General features: G+C 46.2%; 1 protein-coding gene across 2 annotated transcripts in view; it reads right to left on the bottom strand.

Moving 5' to 3' along the window:
* Nucleotides 1–1,184: 1,184 nt before the first annotated feature.
* Nucleotides 1,185–16,969, bottom strand: part of IFNLR1 (interferon lambda receptor 1) — a 48,065-nt gene continuing 32,280 nt past the window's right edge. The window contains exons 4-7 of one of the 2 annotated variants that reach the window (XM_049878267.1): nt 12,601–12,743; nt 9,612–9,771; nt 8,646–8,779; nt 1,185–7,508 (exon numbers count right to left, since the gene is read on the bottom strand). In XM_049878267.1, the coding sequence (XP_049734224.1) occupies nt 6,759–7,508; nt 8,646–8,779; nt 9,612–9,771; nt 12,601–12,743 (1,187 nt within the window). In that variant the 3' untranslated portion in view covers nt 1,185–6,758. The remainder of the gene's footprint in view (nt 7,509–8,645; nt 8,780–9,611; nt 9,772–12,600; nt 12,744–16,969) is intronic. The other variant, XM_049878266.1, reaches the window with a different exon arrangement.

A 16,969-nucleotide genomic window follows, 5' to 3' on the forward strand; every position in this document is an offset into this window, starting at 1 on the left:
CTTTCCTCTCCCAGCTCCCCTGACTGCTGTTCTACTGAGAACATGGGCAATCCCAGTAGCCCTGACATTCCACCACTGTCCAGAAGGTGGCAGCACGCGGGTAAAGAGACACTCAGAAGGTGACCTGGCAGGGAAGTTCAGGATGGGGATGATTAGCTGGAGAAAAAAGTTTTGCCTCACTGTCTGCAAAGGGCCATTCAAGGAGGCAGATACCCAAATCCTGACCACACACCATGATATTCATTGTCTCTGTGAGTTAGCAAGGGCCTTGGTTAAAAGTAACAGAAGGCCCAGGGAGTTGGCTTAAATGCAGGAGAATTTATTACCGGGATGCAGAGGTGTCTCCAGGCAGCCAAGGACAGGGCTGCAGCTTGACCCCAGGAACAGACCGGAACCAGGGCTCACCCTTTTTCATCTTGGCTTTTTGTGCAGCGGCCCTACTCTTGCATCATCTGCAGACTGAGATTTCCCATTCCTCAAAATGGGAAATACGGCCATAGCTGGTTGGAACTTACCTGTCCCAGACCTAACCAGCCAGGAAGACTTTTGAATTCCAGAGAGATGCTTGAATCAGCTCAGCCTGGGTCTGGTGCGACCCTGGGGCCAGTTAAGTGGTGACAATCTGCAAGCACTGTGTTGGGCAGTCACTGTGTGGCCCTGGGAGACCCTCCCCAATAGAGATCTATTGCAATGAGTTTGGGGTTGCAAGGCCAGCCACACAGAGGCTGTTCTATATCCTTCTATGTATCATAGCTGCAATTGGGTGAGCTGCCAGGGTAGCAGTGGAGTTGATGCCCTACTCATCTCCCCGGGCACTCACCTTCCCTGCGCACCATCATGATGGCTTCCACCAAGTAACTGCAAGTGTGCCTGAGGGAGCCACCAACACAGAACTGATGGAGGCTGGTGGGTAAATTCTCCAAGTCCTGCCTCTGGAAGGGGGAACAAATCTAGAGAGTGCCCTACACTGACTCCCAAAGTTCCCCAAGGGGATGGAGCCCCAATTGCCTATAGCAGTGAGCTGTTTGCTTAGGCACCTTGATTGGCTGCCTTCCCTTACCCAGTTCACTTGCCCACTTCCCTCCCCGTGTTTCCCAGAATCACAGCGCTTCCCAGAACCATGGTGCCAAGGAGCTGCGTTATACCCACAATCCTTGTCTCTGCATCAGCTTCTGGAAACCCCACCCGAGACCCTTGCGGACTTAACAGCTAGGTTTCCTAGATATGTGGTGAGAAGTCTGAAAAATAAGAATACACACTTTTCCCTTCAATTGTGCCTTTTTCTCTCAAAACAGAGTTCTTTATTAAAATAGTTTGGAGTAGATACTAACAAGCATTAGGATATTATTTAAATATAATATAAACAGAAAAAATTAGAAATAGATACAAATACCTAAGAGCATAGAACCTCCTCAGGTACTCCAGAGAATTACACACATGGCTCTGAGGTAAGGCACCACCGATTCTTTCCCTGAGAGTCTTCAGATGCAGCCAGGAGCCCATGTGAAGAACTGCCCTTGTATATGCAAAAGGGCTTTGTAAACAGCTAAGTGCTGAACACACGTTAACAAATTAGATTATCACGTTCTTTTCTAATGCTTCCCACTCTTTTTTGTTCCACTTACTAAAACATAAAGGAGCTGGAATTCAGAATTACTAAAAAGCTCAGCCTACATCAGAAATTTGCAACTTTGAAAACAATGCTTTAAAAAAATATCAAGTATGGGATTTGCTTTTGGGGTGATGAAAAGGCCTTGGAACTAGAGAGGTGATGTTGGCACAACACTGTGAATGTACTCAATGCCACTGAATTGTACACTTAAAAAACAGTAAAGATTGAGTAAATTTTACCTCAGTGAAACAAAAAAATACCAAGGCTTAAGAATAAAGCAATTATGTCACACAAGTCTGACAACAGTGATGACAGCTTTCAGTTTTTCTGAAGTGACTGCCATGAAGCAGCTCAGGTAGGTCTCAGGAAGAACATCAGCCTTGCACTGGGCATTTCCTTGGGAGGTGGCCCTGAGTCACAGCCTTCCCGACCTTGGTGGTTTCGCTTGTTCTTCCTCCTCTGAGCTCAGTGATGTGGCCTCATTGCAGGTGAAACTGATGATGTGTGTGTGTGTGTGCGCGCGCGCGCATGTGTGTGCGTGTGTGACAGAGAGAGAGAGAAAAAGAAAAAGAGAGAGGGCGCCCTGGCAGTGGTGGAGACTTCCTGCCAGTTCAGTGCCTCTTGGAAATCCTGGCTGAGACCTAGGCCCTTTGCTGACATGGCCAAAGGGCCAGGGGTTGGTCCAGCTGGGTAGACATCAAATATCTCACCCTTAAACAACCAAAATGTCCATCAAAAGATGAATGAATAAACAAAATGTGGTATATGCATACAAAAGGATATTACAGGCATACCTCGGAGACATTGCGGATTTGGTTCTCGGCCACCGCAATAAAGTGAATATGGCAATAAAGCGAGTCGAACGAATTTTTTTTTATTTCTCAGTGCATATAAAAGTTATGTTTACACTATACGGTAGTCTATTAAGTATGCAATAGCATTATGTTTAAGAAAAGCAATACATATACCTTAATTAAAAAAATACTTCATTGCTAAAAAATGCTAACCATTATCTGAGCCTTCAGCGAGTCATAATCTTTTTGCTGGTGGAGGGTCTTGCTTTGATGTTGATGGCTGCTGACTGATCAGGGTGGTGGCTGCTGAGGGCTGGGGTGGCTGTGGCAATTAAAATAAGACAACGATAAAGTTTGCTGCCTCAATTGACTCTTCCTTTCAAGAGCAATTTCTCTGTAGCATGCGATGCTATTTGATAGCATTTTACTCACAGTAGAACTTCTTTCAAAATTGGAGTCAATCCTCTCAAACCCCGCGGCTGCCTTGTCAACTAAGTTTATATAATATTCTAAATCCTCTGTTGTCATTTCAACAATGTCCACAGCATCTTCACCAGGAGTAGATTCCATCTCAAGAAACCGCTTTCTTTGCTCATCCATAAAAAGCAACTCCTCATCTGTTAAAGTTTTATCAGGAGATTGCAGCAATACAGTCACATCTTCAGGCTCCACTTCTAATTGTAGTTCTCTTGCTATTTCTACCACACTGGAGTCTTAAACCTCTCAAACTCACCCATGAGGACTGAACTCAACTTCTTCCAAACTCCTGTTAATGGTGATATCTTTATCTCCTCACATGAATCAGGAATGTTCTTAATGGCATGTAGAAAGGTGAATCCTTTTTAGAAGGCTCTCAATTTACTTTGTCCAGATCTATCAAAGGAATTACTATCTATGGCAGCCATAAAAAAATGAAATGTATTTCTTAAATAATAAGACTTGAAAGTCAAAATTATTCCTTGATCCACGGGCTGCAGAATGGATGCTGTGTTAGCAGGCATGAAAACAATACTAATCTCCTTGTACATCGCCATCAGAGCTCTTCGGTGATGAGCTGCATTGTCAATGTGCAGTGATATTTTGAAAGGAATCTTTCTGAACAGTAGGTCTCAACAGTGGGCTTAAAATATTCAGTAAACCATGTTACAAACAGATGTGCTGTCATCCAGAATTTATTGGTTCATTTATGGAAGAGTAGACTTAGCATAATTCTTAAGGGCCCTGGAATTTCTGGAATGGTAAATGAGTGCTGGCGTCAACTTAAAGTCACCAGCTGCACTGGCCCCAAACAAAACAGTCAGCCCATCCTTCGAAGCTTTGAAGCCAGGCATTGACTTCTCCAGCCATGAAAGTCCTAGATGGCATCTTCTTTCAATATAAGGGTTTCATCTACATTGAAAATCTGTTGTTTAGTGTAGCCACCTTCATCAATTATCTTAGCCAGGTCTACAGCATAGTTGGCTGCTTCATCTTGCACTTTTATGTTATAGAGACGGCTTCTTTCCTTAAACTTCATGAACCAACCACTGCTAGCTTCAAACTTTTCTTCTTCAGCTTCCTCACCTCTCTCAGCCTTCGTAGACTTGAAGAGAGTTAGGGCCTTACTCTGGACTAGCTTTTGGCTTAAGGGAATGTTGTGGCTGGCCTGATCTTCTGTCCAGACCACTAAAACTTTCTCCATATCAGCAGTAAGGTTGTTTGGCTTTCTTCTCATTCGCATGTGTTCACTGGAGTAGCACTTTTAATTTCCTTCAAGAACTTCTCCGTGCATTCACGACTTGGCTGTTTGGCGCGAGAGTCCTAGCTTTTGGCCTATTTTGGCTTTTGACATGCCTTCCTCACTAAGCTTGATCATTTCTAGCTTTTGATTTAAAGTGAGAGACGTGCAATTTTTCGTTTCACGTGAACACTTAGAGGCCATTGTATGGTTATTAATTGGCCTAATTTCAATATTGTCATATCTCAGGGAATAGGGAGCCCCAAGGAGAGGGAGAGAGATGGGGAACAGCCAGTCACTGGAGCAGTCAGAGCACAGACATTTATCGATGAAGTTCACCATCTTATATGGGCGTGGCTCGTGATGCCCCAAACAATTACAGTGTAACATCAAATTCTGATCACAGATCACCATCACAGGTATAACAATAATGAAAAAGTTTGAAATACCGTGAGAATTTGCCAAAACGTGACACAGAGACACAAAGTGAGCACATGCTCCAAGAAAAATGGCACCGATAGACTTGCTTGATGCAAGGTTGCCACAAACCTTCAATTGGTAAAAAACGCAATTATCTGCAAAGTGCAATAAAGTGAGGTACAATAAAACGAGGTACGTTTGTACTCAGCCACAATGAGGAATGAAGTCCTGATGCATGCCACAACATGGATGAACTTTGCAAATCAGTTGCAAAAGGACAAATACTGTATGATCTCATTTACATGAAATAAGCAAATACATAGACACCAAAGATGAGTGATTATCAGGGGGTGAGAAGGGGAAGGGGGATTGCATAGGGACACTGAGTTTATGTTAATGGTGGCAGAATAATTTAGAAAAGGACAGCAATAACGCTTGCATGGTATGAAGAATGTAATGTCACTGAATTTTACATGTAACGTTGAATTGGCAAACGTTTTGTTGTGTATATTTTCACCATGATTAATAAAAAAGCTCACCCTTTGAGACAAACACAATAATTCGACATTTGGGCACTGGGTGGCACCTTATGCCTTGGTGGTGACTCAGGCAAGTGCCTCTGCCACTCGGCCGCAGCTTCTTCAGGTGTTCACCTTCACACAGGTGTTTGATTACAACAGTGGTTTGTTTTTTCTTTGGCAATGGAGCCTTCCTAAGCAAAGCCCCACAAAGAAGGCCACTGAAGGCCACAGAAGGTCACAGTATCTAAATCAGGTCATAGGATGGCTGCTCTGGTTGAAGTGAGGGGCGGGGGGAAGAGTCCTAAAGGGTCCCCTCCCCTGGATTCATAAGCCTTTTGGGAGCATGGTTTGAGAACCCCCCTGCACCACCAACCTCTACGAAGTTTTTCTCATGTTGGCTTCAAGATGCCACAGCCCTGTGGACAAAACACGTACAGAGATCCCTTTTTCACAAATGCAGACATCTTGGCAGGTTAACTGGCACAGCTCAGGTGACAGGGCAAAGATCCGTCAGCTTCCCGGCCACAAGACAAACATCTTGGTCCTATGAGTGAAAACTCGGCTCTGCTATCCCTTTACCTGCTAGGCGCAGGTGAGCAAAGCAGTTGTTTTGAGAACACCTACCAGTACTCCCAGGGAGGGGCAGTTGGCTGTTTCTGCAGTGACACTGGTTTCTCTGAATTGGGAGGGAAAAGACCTCTCCTTTATGACCACGAGAGTCAGCCAAAAGGTCAGACATACCATCCAGTGATCACAGGCCCAAGAGTCTACTCCCCTGTTGTGTCGCACCCCAAATTCAGCAAGTCACACCCCCTGGAAGGCAGACAGTTTGGCTCCTTGCCTTGGAAGCACAGTTCCCATGGCTGAGAAAAGGGAAGGGACCAGAGTCACCCTGGCTGGGGCTCTGGCTTTTGAGAACTCAGTTTCCTGACCAGGAATGAGGGACATGGAAGGTGGGAGGAAGGAGGTAGACTAGAAGTGAGACGGGCTGAAGGATGACTGCTTCCAGCCGCTCTGAGTTTGGGGCTATGGGTGGGAGAAGTCCAGGGGGTCTCCTTGGAGCCACCACATATAGAGCACTGATGATGTGGCAGGCCCTGTGCTACATACATCTGAGATCTTCCTGGCCCTCACCACACCCAAGTGGTATCACAGATGAGGAAACCGAGGTTCAGAGAGGGAAGGTTGTTTACCCAAGGTCACACAGCTGGTGAATGGCAGAGCTGGGATTTGAATCGAGGTCTGTCTGATATGAAAGACTGTGCAATTCCATGATTCCAGGGACTGGGATTTGAATGATGAACACTCTTTACCTTCCAACGCTCTCAGCCAATTGGATTTTTCTCCATCTGAGCACCCCCACAGGGGGCTGATGAACTGGGAGGGCATGACTTGGGAGAGGAGGTAACTCAGAGGGTGCTGGAGGAAGGCATGAAGCTCTGACAGACCAGAAGTGCCTCTGGCGAGACCAGCCCTCCTCACAAAATCCAGACAGCCCTTAGGTGGTGCCAGCCCTTGATGTCCACTTGACCTGACCTCACCTGTTGCATGTTGGGTGCCCAGAGGTGCCCTGAGAACCCTCTGGTGCCTCAATGCTGTATGCAGGCTCTCAAGTCTCAGTGGCATCCTGGGTCCTTGGGGAATGCCAGCAGCCCTGGCTGCAGCACCGGACCCGGCGGGAAGCAGGGGCTGGCTCACCTTGCCATGTAATGCCCAAGTAGCGCCCCACTGCTCTCGGTCCTCTGGGAGCTCTCAGCCCCCCAGCTGCCGGTTCCACTGTCCTCAGTTTCTGATTCCTTCTCATCTTCTTCCTCCTCCTCCTCCTCCTCTTCCGGGCTGCTGTCCCAGGAGATGGTCAGTGTCCTAAGAGAAACTGGAAGCTCCCCAGGGACCAGATCCAGCCCTGCTGAGGAGCCCCAGAGGTCATCTTTTGGTGGCTCTTCCAGGGAGCCTGAGTCCTCAGAGAATTCAGGTAGTGGGAGAGGCTCCCAGCACCCATCCCCATCCAGCCCATCGCCTGGCCTCTTCTTGGCCAAATAGCTGGAGTTCCCAGCTTCATCCCAGGAGGAGGGGTCCTCGGTGCTGGCCCAGCTTGTGTCTGAAGAACCCGATGCAGAGGAGCCTTCAACGTGGACCAGAGTCTGGGGATTCCCTGAGTCCATCCCGTCTGCCTCAGAGCATCGTGGAATCTGATGTTCTTGCCCCAGGAAGGAAGGTGGCTCGATGTAGGGCTGGAAGCTGACACTGTCACCTGTGTCCTCCTCCTCCTCAATCTCAGCACTGTCCTTCTCAGACCCTGCCTGCAGGGTGGCAGAGGCTCTGACTCCAGGGGTCAGCTGGACCCTTCTGATCAGTTCTTTTTGGGGACTGAGGGTTAAGTCATCTGGGGACTCTGGACCACTGGGCTGAAAGGCTGCCATGGGGTGTATGTGTCCAGAAAAGTCCTGATTTGAGGAGGGGAGAGAAGAGCAGAAAATTTAGATCTCTTGAAACAAGACTTTAAATAACTTTTCAGGTCTGGAAACAGAAGCTAGATCAAGGATTCAGATGCAAGCAGTTCCTTGGGGCATGGGGGTCCCAGGAAACCCAGAAGTAGCCAGTAAAGAGGTGTTATCAAACAAGTTACCACTATGGGCAGCTGGAGCTGAATCCTGCTGGGGAGCTCACACCTCAGGGCCACCCTACTGAGGGGCGACAGGCCTGGGTATTTCTCTACCAGCTTCTGCCAGTCATTGGCTGAGGGATGTGAGGGGTGGCGGTGACGCTAATTCCCGTCACATGTATGGGCAGAGCAGACTCTAGTGGCCAGCAAATGCCCCCAGGAGGTAGGTGTTGGCTGTTGGAAGTCAAGCTGGTGTGCTGTAAATGGGAAGGCTGAGGGGAGAGGGACAGGGCACAGATGTGTCTACCACAGAGGCTGCCCAGACAGTCCATGGGATTTCTCAAAGGTCCTGAAGCCAGAAACCCTGAGAATACTCCCTGTGTGGCACAGAGACACCCCAAATCCGTCCTCAAAGCCCCCACTCCCACCTGACCACCCACTGAGCCTCACCTATGGTCAAGCTTCATTCCCCGGGCCCTCAACTGAAAGATTCTGACCTATGGGACCTCTCAAGGCTTCCCCTCCCCCAGCTGGCCGCAGATTCAAAGTGAGCCAGCAGACAAGGCTGAAAATTCTGCTGCTCCTTGGTTAAACTGTGAACTAAGTCTAACCTTAGTTGGGGCTTTTTTAAGACTTCCCCTTTCGGCACCACCCTTCAGCCCCGCCCTCCCTCTAGGCATCTCTCCTGAGTTCCAGGGCTGAGAGCTCTGCTCTGGGCACCCGACTAACCCTTAGCAGAGTTGAGGTCATTTAACTAAAAGGGACTTACAAGGCACTTCACCCACCCAGGGGTATTTGCTATTTTCATTAGGTGCCAGAGGAATGAATGACTAATGGTGGAAATTCAGACACAAAGATAGGAGAAGTTCTGCTGTCTTGACTTTCTTCCTATTCTATCTTAACTATTTGTAAATCTAGCTCCAATTTCTTACTCTTCAACATCCCTCCCTCTCTGCCACCTCCCCCAAATTCATTATACCAAGGCCTGTGGCATCTTTTCCTGCTGAAACCAGGGGACCTCCCTGGAGTTCTTCCAGATCACAGCCCATGTGGCAGTTACCAACAGCAACAACAGCAGGGGTGACAGCAGCATCAGGAATGGCGGGCTGATTGCTAAGGAAGGAAAAATAACAATTAGTACCGGATCGCAACAACAGCTCCCACCTATCACTTGCATATGTGCTGAGAGCTTCCCATACATCATCCTATTTAATCCTCATAAGAATAAGCCCATTCTACAGATTGCTGGAGAGCAGTGGTGGTTCAGTGGTAGAATTCTTGCCTTCCATACGGGAGACCCAAGTTCAATTCCCAGGCAACGTACAAGTGCAGCCACCAGCTGTCTGTCAGTGGAGGCTTGAGTGTTGCTGTGGTACGGAACAGGTTTCAGCATAGCTTCCAGACTGAGACGGACTATGAAGAAAAGCCTGGCGATCTACGTCCAAAAATCTGCCCCCATGAAAACCCTATGGATCACTACGGTCAGATCATGGGGATGGTACAGCACTGGGTACCATTTCACTCCATTGTACGGGGAGGCGCCATGCGTCAGGGGCTGACTTGACAGCAGCTAACAAAAACAACACAGATTGTAGGAACCAGGGTTCAGAAAGGTACGTAAACTAACCAAGGACACGCAATGAGTGTGGTAGAGGTGGGATTTTAATCTACGTGAGTCTGTCTCTAGAACGCACTCTTGACTACCACATTATGGAGCTCCTGAGGCCAAGGGGAAACCCTAGTGATGCAGTGGTTAAGTGCTACGGCTGCTAACCAGAATGTCAGCAGTTCAAATCCACCATGCACTCCATGGAAACCCAATGGGGCAGTTCTACTCTGTCCTATAGGGCTGCTATAAGTCAGAATTGACTCGATGGCAACAGGTTTGGTTTTGTGGTTTTGAGGCCAAGGGAAAGTCCTCGCTTCTGCACCACTGTGCACCCACCTGAGGTCTCCAGGAACATGCAGGTAGGCTTGGAGAGCTCGCTGTATTTGGAGGAAATAAAGGTGTAGATGGTCCTGGCACTGAAGCAGTGGTGTCCACTTGTGGCTGGTTGGAGGGGGATCCGGACTGGCTGGCCGTGGGGACTGACTGGAAATATGGTCTGTTTGGAGAGAGGGAGGTGAGCAGACCTACTGGGGGCGTTGAATCTTTCCGGCCAGGCGGAGGTGGGGTCAGTAGGCAGGGTATGGCTGGACTCCCCCAACCCTCTTTACTTTTTCTGCATTAGCATTCAAGCATGAGGGAGCACTTCCCAACCCTTGAGTCTCGAGGTTGAGACAGCCTGGGTTCAAAAAACACTCTGCTACTCAGGGTCGTTCCCATGTGCACCCCGACCAGGCCCTCCCGGTCCTCTGTACCTCCCTCTTGTTCCCTCACTTTGAGGGGCAGACTGTTTAGGCATCTACCTCAGAGGCTCCCATCTACTGGGGCGGGGGGCGGGGGGTCATTCAGGCAGAGGAAATGCTAGGGCTGCCCTGTCCAATATAGAAGCCACCTGAAACGTGGCTGGTCCAAATTGAGATGTGCTGTGAGTGTGAAATACACACTGGATTTCAAAGACTAAGTAAAAAAAGAACGTAAACTATCTCAATAATTTTTATATTAATCACATGTTACAATGGTAACATTTTAGATCTGATGGATTAAATAAGATCTATTATCAAAATTAAACCACTTGTTTCTTTTGACTTGACTTACTGTGACTACTAAACCCGTTGCCGTCGAGTCGACTCCAACTCGTAGCGATGCTATAGGACAGAGTAGAACTGCCCCAAAGGGTTTCCAAGGAGCAGCTGGTGGATTTGAACTGCTGATCTTTTGGTTAGCAGCCGAGCTCTGAAACACTGTGTCGCCAGGGCTCCAATGTGACTACTAGCAAATTTAAAATCACATATATTTCTTGTATTATATTTGTATTGGATAGTGTTAATCTAGAACATTTGCGAGGTTCTTCAAAGGCAGGGGTCACATTGGATGGAGATCTGTATCCCTAGGACCCAGAATACGCAGGAGAGCAGGAGTGAATGCTGGTTCAGTAGAATAAAGAATGGACAAGGACAAGGGTCCACAAACTACAGCCTGTGGGTCAAATCTGAGCTGCCATCTGTTTTTGTAAATAACTTTATTGAAATACGTAAAATAGACATCTTCATATTGCCTTTGCAGTCCCTGGGTGGCACAAAAGGTTAAGTGCTCGACTACTAAACAAAAGGTTGGTGGTTCAAGCCCACTCAGAGGGATCTTGGAAGAAAGGCTGAGTGATCTGCTTCTAAAAGGTCACAACCTCAAAAACCCTATGGAGCAATTCTACTCTGTACTTATGGGGTCGCCATAAGTCAGAACCGACCCAATGGCAACTGGCTGACGGTTTCTTTTGTGCTGCAATGGCAGAGTTGAAGAGTTATGACAGGGACCAGATGGCCTGCAAAACTGAAAATACTCACTGTTGGCCCCTGAACTAGACTGTACAGGATGGGAGAAGCACTGAGTAAATGTTTGCTGAATGAATGTTGAATGTGTGTGCGCGCGTAGCCTGGGAAGCAGAGTTTATCAGATGCACGTCCCTAAGACTGCCCGATGAGATGTAATAAATAGATCATACTTGTCTAGCATTTTCCAAAGGCTTTATCTACACAGGAAACCCTGGTAGCATAGTGGTTAAGAGCTACGGCTGCTAACCAAAAGGTCGGCAGTTCGAATCCACCAGGCGCTCCTTGGAAATCCTATGGGGCAGTTCTACTCCATCCTACAGGATCACTATGAGTCAGAATCAACTCAACGGCAGAGGGTTTGGATTTGGGTTTATCTACACAACAGTCCTCTGTCATGAAGTGTAATTTAGGGTAAACTAAAGCTCAGAAAGAGCAAAGAACTTGCCTAATAACAGAGTAGGAAAAATTGGATATGACCTTAATGTTCAACAAGAAGGGATGAGTTTCATAAAAGTGAAGAAGGCGCAGACAGCCCTGCACGGGAATCTGATGCAACCCTTTACTATTACGCTGTAGGAAGATACCTTGAGAGTTTGCAGTATATTATTAATTGTGTAAATCAAGCTACAAAACAATTTAACGGCGGTAATCTCATAAATCAGGGGTCAGCAAACTACAGTCCGAAGGCCATATCTGCACGGCCATCTGTTTTTGTAAATAAAGTTTTATTGGAACATAGCCATGCTGATTCATTTACATATAGTCTATGGCTGCTCTCATGATACAATGGCAGAGTTGGGGAGTTACGATGGAGACCATCTGGCCTGCAAAGTTGAAAATATTTACTATCTGGCCCTTTACAGAAAAAGTTTGCTGACCCCTGCCATAAATAAGCACAGACACACGCACAGAAGATAAGTCTGGAATTGGATACACATCAAGGCTCTATTAGTGATTATCTCTGGGTACTTTTGGTTTTCTTTTTAGAGCTTATCTGTATTTTCTGATTTTTCTGTAATGAATCTGGTGACTTGGCAAATAGGCCTCCTATAAATCACCCTACTTCAGCCAGATTTTATTGGAAAAAAAGGGGGGAGGAAGATTTTCATAATTAATAAACAAACAAAAGCTGCCATGCTGTTGCCCCTGTGATGTGCAGTGGCAGGGTGCCCTGTATATGGCCTCTCTGGGGGAGAGGGGCAGGGTGGGCCATGGGCTAGTCACCCTGTACGTGAGTCACTGCCTGGACCCTGGATCTCCATCAGGGTGGGCCCTGGCTTCCTTTGTTTTCTATGAGACATTCTCAGACACTAGGCACTGAGATGTGACTGATGCCAGTTCAGCTGTGCTGTGGGTGACTGCCGGGAGTGGGGGGTATACTGGGGAACGCTTCTTGAAGAAGGGGTGTGGGAAGCAGACTGGGAGGGCGAGGAGCACCAAGGTTTAGTTGGGTAGCGGGGGCGGGGGGCCAGTCTAGGGGCAGAAAAGGGGTTTCTCACCTTGTTCCTGGTCCCCTCCTTCCAGAAATGCACCTCATACTTCAGATCCGTTGAGGGCATGCACTGTGGCAGCTGGTATGTGGCATTGATGCTCAGGATCTCCTCTGTGCGGGTGAAGACAAGGGTGGGCGGGGCCGGCTCCACTGGCAGAAACAGGACAGGACCAATCAGTACTCTCTAGGGGCCACACTGTGTCTCTCCCCCTGCCTCCAGGCAGGCCTGCTCCTCACCCAGCCCAGAGAGCTCTCTTGGGAAGAGGAAAGCAGTATTAGCATTTGTTAACACCTACTGTGCACCGCTTAGCCATTTTATTTTAAGTTTAGCATGGGACAGAGGGAGCTATCACTATTCCCGTTTTACAGAAAGGGGAACTGAAGCTTAAAGAGGTTAAGTGACCTGCCTTTACCTGTGTTGTCCCTTCCACCTGGGATGCCCTTCACTTATCTTTGACCTGTCAGACTCCAACCCATCTGTATTCATTTTTTATTGCTGCTGCAACAAACTTCTAAAACAAACTTCTAGGCTTTTTAAAACAATCATAAATTTATTATCTCTTAATTCTGCAGATCAGAAGTCCAGGTGGGCTTGCCTGGTTCCCCTACTCAGGTCTTACAAGACCAAAATGAAGGCATTGACTGGTTTGGGGCTCTTATCTGGAGAATCAAGGAAAGAACCCACTTCCAAGTTCATTCGTGTTGTTGGCAGAATTCAGCTCCTTGTGGTTGTAGGGCCGAGGTCCTGATTCCAGGCTGGCTGTCAGCCAGGAGTCTCTCTCAGCTCCTAGAGCCACCTGCAGTCCTTGTCACGTTGCCCCTCCATCTTCAAACCAGCTATAGCACGTTGAGTCCTTCTCATGCTTCAAATTTCTCTGACTTCCGTTCTGCAACATCTGCCTCCAGCCAAAGAAATTTCTCTGCTTTTAAGGGCTCATGTGATTAGATCAAGCCCACCTGGAAAATCCAGGATAATCTCCCTGTTTTAAGGTTCATAACCTGAATTACATCTGTGAAGTCCCTTTTGCCATGTGACCTAACATAATCATAGGTTCCAGGAATTAGAATGTGGGCATTCTTGGGGGAGGTTATTCTGCCTACTGGATAATTTCAATTGTCTCCTTGGAAACTCTAACGGGCAGTTCTACTCTGTCCTGTAGGGTCGCTATGAGTCGGAATCGACTCGATGGCACTGGGTTTTGGGTACCTTTGAGTTTGTGGATTCATTTTTTCTGTTTGCTAAAATCAGCTGTTGAGCCTCTCTAGCAAATTTTTAATTTCAGTTACTATACTTTTCAGCCCCAGAATTTCTATTTGGTTCTTTTTTTTAATAATTTTCATCTCTTTATTGATATTCTTATTTTATTCATACATCATTTTCCTGGTTTTCTTTAGTGTTTTGTCCATGATTTAAAGTCTTTAGTAAGTCCAATGCCTGGGCTCCCTCATGAATGGTTTCTATCAATTATTTTTTTTCCTTTGAATGGGGCATACTTTCCTGTTTCTCTGTGTGGTTTGTCATTTTTTGTTGGAAACCAGGCAGCTGATAATGTTGTAACTCTGGAAATCAGATTCTCTCCCTTCCCCAAGGTTTGCTGTTCTTGGTTGGTAAAGGCTGCAGTTGACTGTTTAATGACTGTTCCACTTTTGAAAAGACTATATTTTTGTTGTGGGTGATTACTGAAATCTCCATTCCTCTAGCTTGTGTTGTCAGTATTTTGACAGAGATCTCCTTGAAGACCAGGAACTAAAAAAAAAAAAAAAAACAAGAAAAACACCTCTCCCAGTCTTTGAAGATTGGCTCTTGCTGGGACACTCCTTTAACTTAGCCAGGCAACCCTACCTTAGAGTTTTTCACTCCTTGCTTGTACTAAGCCTAGAGATCAACCAGAGGTAAAAGCTTAGGATCTTCTCTGAGCACGCCTTCTGCCCTGGGTATGAGTGTGGCTCTCTAAATTCCCCCTCGATGAATTTTGAATCCCTTAACTTCCCAAAGAAACTCTCTCCCCAGGTTTTCCTCCTAAGCTTTATGCAGTCTGTATATCTAAATGGTAATCTTTTGTCACAGGCATTTGAGGTTTTCATTTGCCTTATAATTTTTTTTTAATAATTTTTATTGTGCTTTAAGTGAAAGTTTACAAATCAAGTCAGTCTGTCACATGTAAGCTTATATACACCTTACTACATACTCCCATTTACTCTCCCCCTAATGAGTCAGCCCGCTCCCTTCTTCCACTCTCTCCTTTCGTGACCCTTTTGCCAGTTTCTAACCCTCTCTACCCTCCCATCTCCCCTCCAGACAGGAGATGCCAATACAGTCTCAAGTGTCCACCTGATACAAGTAGCTCACTCTTTATCAGCATCTCTCCAGCCCGTTGTCCAGGCCCTTCCGTGTCTGATGAGTAGTCTTCGGGAATGGTTCCTGTCCTGGGCCAACAGAAGGTTTGGGGACCATAACTGCCGGGATTCTTCTAGTCTCAGTCAGACCTTTAAGTCTGGTCTTTTTATGAGAATTTGGGGTCTGCATCCCACTGTTCTCTTGCTCCCTCAGGAGTTCTCTGTTGCGTTCCCTGTCTGGGCAGTCATCGGTTGTGGCCGGGCACCATCTAGTTTTTCTGGTCTCAGAATGATGTAAGTCTCCAGTTCATGTGGCCCTTTCTGTCTCTTGGGCTCATAGTTATCGTGTGACCTTGGTATTCTTCATTCTCCTTTGATCCAGATGGGTTGAGACCAATTGATGCAGCTTAGATGGCAGCTTGTTAGCATTTAAGACCCCAGACACCACACTTCTAAGTGGGATGCAGAATGTTATCATAATAGAGTTTATTATGCCAATTGACTTAGAAGTCCCCTTAAGCCATAGTCTCCAAACCCTCGCCCTTGCTCCACTGCAGACCTTCGAAGCATTCAGTTTATCCCTGAAACTTCTTTGCTTTTGGTCCAGTCCAGTTGAGCTGACCTTCCCTGTATTGAGTATTGGCCTTCCCTTCACCTGAAGTAGTTCTTATCTACTAACTAATCAGTAAATAACCCTTTCCCACCCTCCCTCCCTCCCCCTTCTCCTAACCACGAAAGAATGTGTTCTTCTCAGTTTATACTATTTCTCAAGAACTTATAATAGTGGTCTTGTACAGTATTTGTCCTTTTGCACCTGACTAATTTCCCTCACCATAATGCCTTCCAGGTTCCTCCATGTTATGAAATGTTTGACAGATTCGTCACTGTTTCTTTATTGATGCATAGTATTCCATTGTATGAATGTACCATAATTTATTTAACCATTCATCTATTGATGGACACCTTGGTTGCTTCCAGGTTTTTGCTATTGTAAACAGTGCTGCAATAAACATGGGTGTGCATGTATCTGTTCGTGTAAAGGCTCTTATTTCTCTAGGGTATATTCTGAGGAGTGGGATTTCTGGGTTGTATGGTAGTTCTATTTCTAACTTTTTAAGAAAACGCCAGATAGATTTCCAAAGTGGTTGTACCATTTTACATTCCCACCAGCAGTGTATAAGAGTTCCAATCTCTCCGCAGCCCCTCCAACATTTATTTTGTGTTTTTTGGATTAATGCCAGCCTTGTTGGAGTGAGATGGAATCTCATCGTAGTTTTAATTTACATTTCTCTAATGGCTAATGATCGAGAGCATTTTCTCATGTGTCTATTAGCTGCCTGAATATCTTCTTTAGTGAAGTACGTGTTCATATCCTTTGCCCAGTTTTTGATTGGGTTGTTTGTCTTTTTGTGGTTGAGTTTTAAAGAATCATATAGATTTTAGAGATCAGGCGCTGGTCAGAGATGTCATAGCTGAAAATTTTTTCCCAGTCTGTAGGTGGTCTTTTTACTCTTTTGGTGAAGTCTTTAGATGAGCATAGGTGTTTGATTTTTAGGAGCTCCCAGTTATCTGGTTTCTCTTCGTCATTTTTAGTAATGTTTTGTATTCTGTTTATGCCTTGTATTAGGGCTCCTAACGTTGTCCCTATTTTTTTTCTTCCATGGTCTTTATCATTTTAAATTTTATATTTAGGTCTTTGATCCACTTGGAGTTAGTTTTTGTGCATGGTGTGAGGTATGGGTCCTGTTTCATTTTTTGCAAATGGATATCCAGTTATGCCAGCACCATTTGTTAAAAAGACTATCTTCTCCCCAATTAACTGACACTGGGCCTTTGTGAAATATCAGCTGCTCATATGTGGATGGATTTATATCTGGGTTCTCAATTCTGTTCCATTGGTCTATGTGCCTGTTGTTGTACCAATACCAGGCTGTTTTGACTACTGTGGCTGTATAATATGTTCTAAAATCAGGTAGAGTGAGGCCTCCCACTTTCTTTTTCGGTAATGCTTTACTTATCCGGGGCTTCTTTCCCTTCCA

The sequence above is a fragment of the Elephas maximus genome, chromosome 3 (genome assembly GCF_024166365.1).
Source record: "Elephas maximus indicus isolate mEleMax1 chromosome 3, mEleMax1 primary haplotype, whole genome shotgun sequence".
NCBI classification, from domain to species: Eukaryota; Metazoa; Chordata; class Mammalia; order Proboscidea; family Elephantidae; genus Elephas; species Elephas maximus.